Here is a 10,233-nt window from a genome sequence, read left to right on the forward strand (position 1 = left end):
ATATATATATATACATACATTTTATGACATTTAATGACAAAAATAAAAGTACATTAAATCATTTCAATATTTTTACTGTTTTACTTTATAACACCAGCAAAATCATCTCAAATATATTAAATTAATTGAACAGTTCAGCTGATTATGGCATAATTTATATAAATGTTCTCTGCATAATTCAAGGAATCTAACAAGACCAGTCTTATAAGAAGAAAAACTTTTTATAAGCTATTTCTTGAAATTTCATTATTATTAATGGTTAATGGCTTCATATTAATAGTTAATAGTCATAGGTGGCGCTGTTGTCAAATTGATGTGGTGTGACTATGGCTCTTATAACACACGCCAAGTTTGGTTTGAATACGTTAAAGCGCTGCAGATATATAGCCTCTCGTCTGTTTTGGTGTACTCTTCGTCAAATTCGTACACGTGTTATTTGAGAACGGTTTGACTAATAAACTTGAATTCTATAACTTTTTGCCAGCATGGTCTGAAGATGATCGGAGCCAATTTTGGTGAAAATCAGACAAACCATCTAAGAGGAGTACGACAAAAGTAGGTTTTTAATTAAAAATTGCAAAAAATCTTGACCTGTACATTTTTACAATTTTGGTGACCATTTCACTCTACATGGGCCAAGGAATCAGAGGAAAAAATTGCTCCTAAAATTTACGGTTCAAAAGTTATTAGCATAAACTGAGTGCAAATTTGAACTGTTGGTGGCGCTAGAGGGATTGAGTTACACACTCAAAACTAGCTATGGTTAATTTTGAGACTGTCCTCTATCTGTGTGCCAAATTTCATAACTTTCCCGCAAGCAGTTCTATGGGCTACCATAGGCTGTGTCCGAAAGACTTTGCAATGACTTTGCAGGCAGCGTTTTTGTACGAAGGCACCTTATGAAACTGATTTCAGACAGGCTTCTGAGGCAGCATAACTATTTAATGATCTACACCAAAATAGAATGAATTTTGGTGATAACTAAACGAATATTTATTTACTATAATACTGATTTCTCGCTAGAAATAACATCAAAAGTGCAAAAAGTTAGTCAAATATAACTTTACACACAAACTGACCACCAAATGCAACTTTCAGACGCCATCTTTATCTTTTAGCTCAACCGTCACGGAATGGAGCGCACAGGATTGTGGGATATCAAAGGCAGCGAAGGATACATCTATGCTGCCTTCAAAATTCGATCACAAGAAGGTACCTCCGGAGACAGGAAGTAAAGCAGAATTTGTATTCGGACGTGCCTTGTTGCCTTCCTGCCTTGGAATGCTGCCTCCGAAGGCAGCATTTTAGAGTTTTCGGACGCAGCCATAGACTTCCAGAGCAGAAGAAACAAGAAGAAGAAGAGGAGGAGGAGGCGCTTGGCCCCTAATAATAGTATCTCAGTGATTCTAAAATAACAGTACTGTTATGAGTAGTTGAATTATTTAAATACTATCATAAAAACTATTATTTCAGCTCAAAGGCTTTCAGCACATCTGTGAATGCCTGATGTAGACGGTGGTGCTGACCTGAGCGAATGAGGTCTGTGGGTTCAGCATGAGGTTCCTGAAGGTTCTCCTGAGGACCCAGTTGAACTGGTGGCAGAAGGATGTGCTGTAGGTGATGGTTCTGGATTTGGGTCGTGTGCTGTAGTCCTGTCCCTGAACGATTCGCTCCAGCTCGCTTTTGGTCTGTTTGTAGCTGGAGCTGTTCTTGTATTCTTCCACCAAACGGTCCTCGATGCCCTTCAGAGACGAACTCAGCTGCTCCTGGTCCAGTTCTGACACACGCAAACACATTTATAATCAGTCACACAAATACACTAGTCTCAGTCACTGATGCTATTATTATCTAAAAAAATATATATATAATAAAATAAAACATTTGTATTAAAGCTGAAATAAATTCTAAATATTACATGAAAAACAAACAAAAACTACAACTATTAAACAATTGTTTTAAAGCAGAAATAAGTTCTAAATATTACATGAAAAAACTATAACAGATTCCTATTATGGCTGAATAAAACAAATTCTAAATCTTATATAAATAGCTTAAAAACCCTTAAAGTATTAATAATTCATATTAAAGCTGAAATAAATTATAAATATTAATCTCAGTCTGTGATGTTATTGTTAACTTAAATGACAACACTTTTAAACATTCTTTTTAAATCTGAAAAACAATAACTAAATTAAAAGTATTAACGGAAGAAACTTAAACGAAAAATACAAATATTGCCTTGACAACTAACTGAAATAAATAAGTTGAAGTTGAAGTACTTCAATTAGTAAAACTAAAACTGAAATAAAAATAAAGCCAAATACACACAATTACAAAACAAAAATAAAAACATATCAGTTCTTGACTAAAATAAGCTGCAAAATGGCCTTTATACTGCGGAAGGGAAATTGTTGTACCCTCATTGTCGTATAACTTGTTGAGAGCGACGGCGGTGGATTCTCCATTGATGACATCCAGGAAGAAATCAGCAGGATTGTTATGAGGTTCACAGGTGTATCCTGATACACACACACACACACACACACACATCAGTATCAGGACGTGAGTGTCTGTTCATGTGTGTGTGTGTGTGTGTGTGTTTTCATACCGATCTGACTGAAGTAATCCAGGGCGTCTTGAGCCAGGCCGTGATACACCAGTCTTCCTCCCACCAGCAGCGTGAGGCTGTCGAACAGCCGGTAGATGGAGTACCGCGGCTGATGGATGGACAGGATGATGGTGCGACCGCTGTTCACCATTCTGAACAAACCACAATGTCAATGTCATATTTCACCCCAAAAAAACAGTTTTTTATTTTTATTTTAAAATATAAAATAAAAAAAATACATATGCAAAAATAAAATGTATACAAAGTAATTAGTTATTATTACATTTAAAAATAAAATGTATAAACAATTTATATAAATACATTTATATAAAATGTAAATGAACGCCTCCCTGAATCAGAGACGTTATGTCAACGCTGACATTAGGGGTCTTACTTGAGAGCCCAATCACATCTGAGTAGTAAAAAAACAGGCCAATTAATATTGGTGAGTGGATTTTGCATGCCTAGTGGCATATACGAATATATAAAACGACAGTGTGCATCTACTCATTCAAGTTTACGCTGAGGAGCCAAGACTGTATTCCAGCCATTCAGCTGTGTAGTTCAAGGTTGTGGCAAGAGGGATGTAACATCTCCGTTCCCTCCTTCAGGGAAACCTTTCAGTCAGTCACATTCGATTGGACACAGCAATGCCAAAAATGGGTCTGCCTTCTCCAAGTGCAGCGCTTGCAAGTTCACCACCTTGTGGGACACTCCCAAAGGGAGTGGTGGAAACTTTGGACACGTATCCAGGCCGGGGTCTCAGGACAATGTGAGTCAATCAGAATTCAAGGCAGGTTTCACTGGCCGAAAATGCCTACAGGTTCCCCAGCCTCTTGATGGAAGTGAGTGGGGTCTGGAGCGTTGTCTTCAGAGACAATATCTTAAACTTGACTGACTCTAGAGGCTCAATGGAGCTGTCTGCAGTCCATAAAGGACCACTGAGAGATCCCATGAGAGGACAAGGTGCAGTCTACCTCCTTATGTCTCTCAAGAACCTAATGATCAGGTCGTGTTTCCCATAGACCTGTCATCTACACCATTGTGATGTGTTGCAATAGCAGCAACATGTACACTTTCAAGGTGGAGGGAACCGTCTCCGCTTCAGACTCTCTTGCAGAAAAGAAATCACAAGTGGGAGGACACATGGGAAGCAAAACAGATCGCTGAATTGACTTCAAATCAGCTGGACCACCAGTCTCCTTTTCTCCTGGGAGGGTGAGCTGTTATTAGAGCATGTCGACTGCATGATTGAGCTCCCATGGAATATGAATGGAGAGCAGCGACTTGAGCTGCATCTGACTCTAAAGGAGGATATGGCAGGCAAGTTGTGACATGCAACGGGAGCACAGATCACCTTGGCAGTTGATGTATGCAATGTTCGCAACGTGGTCCATCCGGTCTCATATGTAACAATCTTGAATTTTGGGCCAATGGTGGAACAGGGCTGAATTCACTGCTTCCTGGGAAAGAGCAGCTCCCTCCATCACTGAGTTGCAGTTTCTTTGACTCTTGGAGGGTTTAGTACCAACATAAGGGACAGGCTGCATCGCCTTCCTGCTGGTGGCAGTTCTGCGGCCAATATGTTGGTTCTGGCCACACCGGAGCAGATGTAAAAGCCACAGGGAGATGACTTCGGCGACAGGGACTGGCCCTCGTCACAGGCAGTCCAACTCCTCCAGGATGGCACATCAATACGTGTCATTGCCAGAAGGTTTGCTGTGTCTCACAGCACAGTCTCAAGAGCATGGAGGAGATTCCAGGAGACAGGCAGTTACTCTAGGAAAGCTGGACAGGGCCGTAGAAGGTCCTTAACCCATCAGCAGGACCGCTATCTGCTCCTTTGTGCAAGGAGGAACAGGATGAGTACTGCCAGAGCCCTACAAAATGACCTCCAGCAGGCCACTGGTGTGAATGTCTCTGACCAAACAATCAGAAACAGACTTCATGAGGGTGGCCTGAGGGCCCGATGTCCTCTAGTGGGCCCTGTGCTCACTGCCCGGCACCGTGGAGCTCAATTGGCATTTGCCATTGAACACCAGAATTGGCAGGTCTGTCCTTTTCACAGATGAAAGCAGGTTCACTCTGAGCACATGTGACAGACGTGAAAGGGTCTGGAGAAGCTGTGGAGAATGTTATGCTGCCTGTAACATCGTTCAGCATGACCGGTTTGGTGGTGGGTCAGTGATGGTCTGGCAAGGCATATCCATGGAGGGACGCACGGACCTCTACAGGCTAGACAATGGCACCCTGACTGCCATTAGGTATTCTGTCATCTCATTAGGAGCATGCCCCAACGTTGTACAAATACAAACTACTATACAAACTTATACAAACTACTGAGTACCATTTTGAGTTGCTGCAATGAAATTTCAGCAAAATGGACTAGCCTGCTGCATAATTTTTTCACTTTGATTTTCAGGGTGTCTTTGAATTCAGTCCTCTGTAGTACAGTTTGTACAGTATAAAAACCATTACGCCTATGGAGAGTGCCCGTAAACCACAAATGCAAGTATGTGTGTGTGTACGTATATGAACATGTATATGAACATGTCTTTCTTGTGGTTTAGGTGTGGAATATGACCGGTTTTGTATAAACGCACCTCTTGAGCAGCATGAGGACAGAGTTGGCTGTACTGGCGTCCAGGCCGGTGGTCGGTTCGTCCAGGAAAAGCACCGGCGGATCAAAGATCAGCTCCATGCCGATGCTTGTCCTCTTCCTTTCTCCACCCGAAACACCACGAATCAGCTGCGTGCCCACCTGTAAAACCAGCCAATCAGAGCAGCCGTCAATTTATTTATTTATTTATTTAGTTTGTATGTTTTATCTATCTATACATTTGAGGAGAATAAAAAACACTTAAGACAGTAGATACATCTAAATTAAAGATGAGACTACATACTGTACACCCTTTACTGATTTTTGAGAATGTTAAGTCTGTGTTGATTATACATGTAGTCAGTCAGATGAAGGTGTGTTTGGTCTGTTACCCGTGAATCGGCCACTTTGCTCAATCCCAGCTCCTGAATTAGTCCCTCAACCTTCTCATCTTTTTCTCGCTGACAGATCGACTTCGGGAGCCGTAAAGCCGCTGAGAAACACAGATTCTCACGAACGGTCAGCGTCCCCATGACCACGTCATCCTGCAAAAAAATATGCCTTTGAAATAGCCGCCATTTACCGGTATTGGTGATATTTAAAAATGAATAGGACACGTATAATAATATGACACATAATTATCCGGCACCATTAGGTTGTTATTCTCACAAACTGTCTTATTTTGACACTGTGCCAAAAATGGCTAGCATTTTAGTTTCTTCTATTAAGTGTAATTGTTCTTTTTGTGTGCAATGATGTGATTCATTGGCAAATAAATGAATAAGAATTTGATGTTTTACCTTTTTGAACATTTCTATAGACATCGTGGTATCACGATCATCATTATCAGGGGTGTAAAGTAGCTAATTACAAGTACCCTCGTTACTGAAACTACCGTATTGGTCCAAATACAAGACTGTATTTTTTTCTTAAAAATACATCTGACAAAAAAAATGGGGTCGTCTTTTATTCAGGGTCTAGACTTTTACATGGCAATAACATACCTGTAACATTATGTGGTGCCAAGTACTTGTAAAGCGTAAAAAATTACTGTTATGGTATCAGTGCCCAGTGTTTCTCAACAACAAACATTCTAAGTTTTTCTGATGTGAGACTTTTATTTTGAAAGACGTGTGAAAGCTGTTGACACTTCTGTGAGATGCAGTTTGAGAGTGCCAGAGAAAAATGTGTTGTCTTGATTCAGTATCTGCAGTCAGGTAGGATGTTGTCGGGTTATACTGTATGTCAGTGTCATTATTCTAACGTTATTTTCGTAACATGTTACAAAATAAAGTCCCTATCATGCCAAACTTTCCTGTCCTGTCAGCCATTATACTGTGCTCATTATGCGCACTCTTCAATTGCACATGCATATATATATATATATGTGTGTATGTGTGTGTGTGTGTGTATGTGTGTGTGTGTGTGTGTGTGTGTGTTTTACATTATTGTAACACATTGGAACAATATGGTAAGTAGTTTTTCTCAGAAATTGTACTTTTTAGTTTAAAAATTGTGTACTTTTACTTGAGTACATTTGAAGTGATGTAACCAGTGTTGGGGAAAGTTACTTTTAAAAGTAATGCATTACAATATTGCGTTATATTGCGTAATATAACGTAATATTATAAAGTGTAATATTGCTTTGCGCTTCTTAGTTACTTTTAATGGAAAGTAATGTATTACGCTGGGCTTGCTTATTAATTTTTAATAACAAAAATCTATTTTTGGCAACTGTAAATGCCCTTCCACACCAAAAGTGAAATTAATAATATTCAATTTCTCTCAACACAGGGACAGGAAAGCTGTGAAAAAATGGGGAAAGAATGGGGAAAAAGTAACGCGCGTTACTTTTTTGAAAAAGTAACTCAAAGTAACTTGAAAGTAATTTGAAAAAAGTAATCTGATTATGTAACTTGCGTTACTTGTAATGCATTACATGCTTTCTTTTAAATTTCAATTTTTATCCATCAACGTGATTGGCTAGGGAGAGAGCAGTCTTGTGATTCCCATTAAATCACACAAAGGAAACTTTAACTGCAGCAGTAGATGGCGCTAACTGCTGTTCATCATGGCTGCTGCATTGCTTAAGCATCAATTCAATTGAGATATCAACATGTAATTCTTTCCCAGATTTGAAAGAAACATATTAAATTTCTGCTTACTCTATGATCTGTATGCATGCACCTTATTGATACCCCATGCATGGGCATTAAACACGTGGGGGCGTGTCCCCACTCCCAACTTTTAGTAAAATGTAAATTCGTCCCCCTTTTTTATTGGGCAAGTGTGTTCACATAGAGGTTTTCAAGCACTAAGGGCCAGTGTGCATAAATCTAGATTTAAATGCAAAGAGACAAGATAGTCTGTGCATGACCTGACATTTTATTCATATCCAAAATCAGGCAAAGTGAACATTACGAAGCACTAAACACTTTCCCCAGTGTATATTTCATTCATACTCAAAGCTGGAGGGCGCTCTCGCACAGAAAGTCCAAAACTGACTCATAGAAGTAAACATTTATACCAGGAAATCCCTAATATGGACAAAGGCATCCAGCTATTGCTGTAGCCAGAGCCGCTCTGGCTGTAGCTAAGCTAAATAAAAATCAGAAACATGTTGAGTGATGAAACACGAAGACAATAAACACACGATTGTGACAATATGTGGTTTATGTGTGTTTTTCAAGTCATCTCCGGGTAATAAATAAATAAATTATATGAATGAAGCAGTGCTAATTGACATATAATTTATTACAGTAGCCTATAAAAAATACAAATTATATTTTCTGAGTCAAATGTGCTGCTGCTTCACTAAGTGATCAGAAGAACTTAAATGTAGTAAATGAGTGTTTGTGTGGTTTACTCCTGCACTACGTATCCAGACAGACATTTGAAGTTTGGAGGTTGTGGAGCTCCGTCTATAAGAACCTCTCCAGAAAGACCTGCAGGATCCTTACGAGCGGCCAGAACATCCAGAAACCTTCAGTAAAACACAAACATTTGTATATAAGATATATATATATATATATATAAGAAATGAATACTTTATTCTTGCATTAAATTGATCAAAAGTGACAGTAAAGACATTTATAAAGTTACAAAAGATTTCTATTTCAAATAAATGCTGTTATTTTAAACATTCCATTCATCAAAGAATCCTGAAAAATAAAATGTATCTCGGTTTCCACAAAAATATGAAGCAGAACAACTGTTTTCAACATTGATAATAATCAGCAGTGTTTCTTCAGCAGCAGATCAGATTTCTGATTTCTGAAGAATCATGTGACACTGCAGACTGGAGCAGAGGCGGACAGTAACTAAGTACATTTACTTGAGTATTGTACTTAAGTACACTTTTTGAGTATCTGTACTTTACTTGAGTATTATTTTTTCTGGGAACTTATGACTTTAACTTCACTACATTTGAAAGACAAATATTGTACTTTTCACTCCACTACATTTCTATCAAGGTCCTCGAAGTAGAAAGTCGTTACTATGTAGCAGCTTTGAAAGTCAGTGGGTGATTTGTAAGAAATCAGTTCTTTTAAATTGCAATAATATTTCATGATATTACGGTTTTCACTGCATTTTTATTAAATAAATGCAGCCTTGGTGACGAGAAGAGACTTATTTAAAAAAATATATAATATAATATAATATAATATAATAGGCCTATATATACTAATATATATTATGTAAACAAAAACTTTTATTTTGCAATTATTCATGATACATTAGTGGATTTATATAGGTATGTATATATATATATATATATATATATATATATATACACACAATGTAACTTTTTGGGAAAAGTACTTTTTTTGTGGCTGAAAAAGCTGCTCTGTTTTGAAAACATTTGAACTACTTTGTAAAAAAAAAAATAACACTGGTTACTAGGGGTGTGACAAGACACTTGGTTCCCAAGACGAGATAAGACATGAGATTGGGATCACAAGATGAACATCTTGTAATCAGTGGCACCTGCAGGTGTACGGCTGTGACCCCAGAAACATGTCAACCTGTCAAATGAACCAGCGATGGCAATCATTCAGGATTTAAGTATTCTTTTGAGTCAGTTCTCTCTTTTCGGTGAAATAAAATGAGATTTGCAAATCAAAAACATATTCACAAATATATTTTTATGTTTCAAGCACAACTTTGCCTGGCATTCATTTTTCAATCACGCCCTGTACATTTGTAGATCGCTTTATTTTGTGATAAACACAGCAAAAAAGTGTTTGTACTTTGTAGTATAGCTATAAATCAATCATAAAATCTATACAAATTATTGGTTATTATCCAGCAGCACTTAAAATCCCCTGTGTTAGTGAGTAATCGGCTTGATGAAATTTGAAGTAAATCTCCATCTGGGACCAATATTTACTGAGCTTTGATGATTTATGTTCCGAAAAATTCAAAAATAGTTAAAAGTTAACTATTAAAAAGAATAGCTGAACATAAGTTCAAAAATAAAACATATTGTTTAAATTGTTACTGCCTTGAGTTATCATTTTGGAATAAATGTAAAATGTTTAAAAACACTAACTTGATTAGATTCATTCTTGCCTTTCTTAAATAATATTGATTACATTGTTAATGTGAAAATATAAAATATAATTTTTTTTATTTTTTTTCTGAAAGTGTAAGTAATGTTTATTTTACCAAGAAAATGTGACTGGGACATGAATTTACATTTGATTTAAAAAAAAAACACACACAACTTTCATTTCAGAACACAACCGCACACCACTGAAATGTATGGAAGCCTGTTTCCGCCACTGAATAAAAAATAAAAGAGGTAATTGTGACTTTTTATCTCACAATTCTGACTTTTTTTTTCTCAGAATCGCGTGATATGAACTCACAATTGCGAGTTAAAAAGTAATAATTGAGAGATATAGACTCACATTTCTGACTTTTTTTCTCGCAATTGCGAGTTTATATCTCTCAATTATGACTTTATTTCTCAGAATTGCGTGATATAAACTCACAATTGCGAGTTGTAAAGTCAGAATTGTGA

The 10,233-nt window shown here is 37.5% G+C and overlaps 1 protein-coding gene across 1 annotated transcript in view; it reads right to left on the reverse strand.

Moving 5' to 3' along the window:
- LOC107724262 (ATP-binding cassette sub-family G member 2-like) overlaps positions 1-10,233 on the reverse strand; it is a gene marked incomplete at its 3' end in the record, with an annotated part of 18,339 nt that overhangs the window by 5,070 nt on the left and 3,036 nt on the right. Inside the window, exons 3-8 of the mRNA XM_016533103.1 lie at positions 8,076-8,190; positions 5,600-5,752; positions 5,212-5,369; positions 2,609-2,760; positions 2,418-2,519; positions 1,492-1,777 (exon numbers count right to left, since the gene is read on the reverse strand). Coding sequence (XP_016388589.1) covers positions 1,492-1,777; positions 2,418-2,519; positions 2,609-2,760; positions 5,212-5,369; positions 5,600-5,752; positions 8,076-8,190 — 966 coding nt within the window. The remainder of the gene's footprint in view (positions 1-1,491; positions 1,778-2,417; positions 2,520-2,608; positions 2,761-5,211; positions 5,370-5,599; positions 5,753-8,075; positions 8,191-10,233) is intronic.

Source organism: Sinocyclocheilus rhinocerous, unplaced genomic scaffold (assembly GCF_001515625.1).
Source record: "Sinocyclocheilus rhinocerous isolate Xijiao unplaced genomic scaffold, SAMN03320098_v1.1 scaffold34, whole genome shotgun sequence".
NCBI lineage: Eukaryota > Metazoa > Chordata > Actinopteri > Cypriniformes > Cyprinidae > Sinocyclocheilus > Sinocyclocheilus rhinocerous.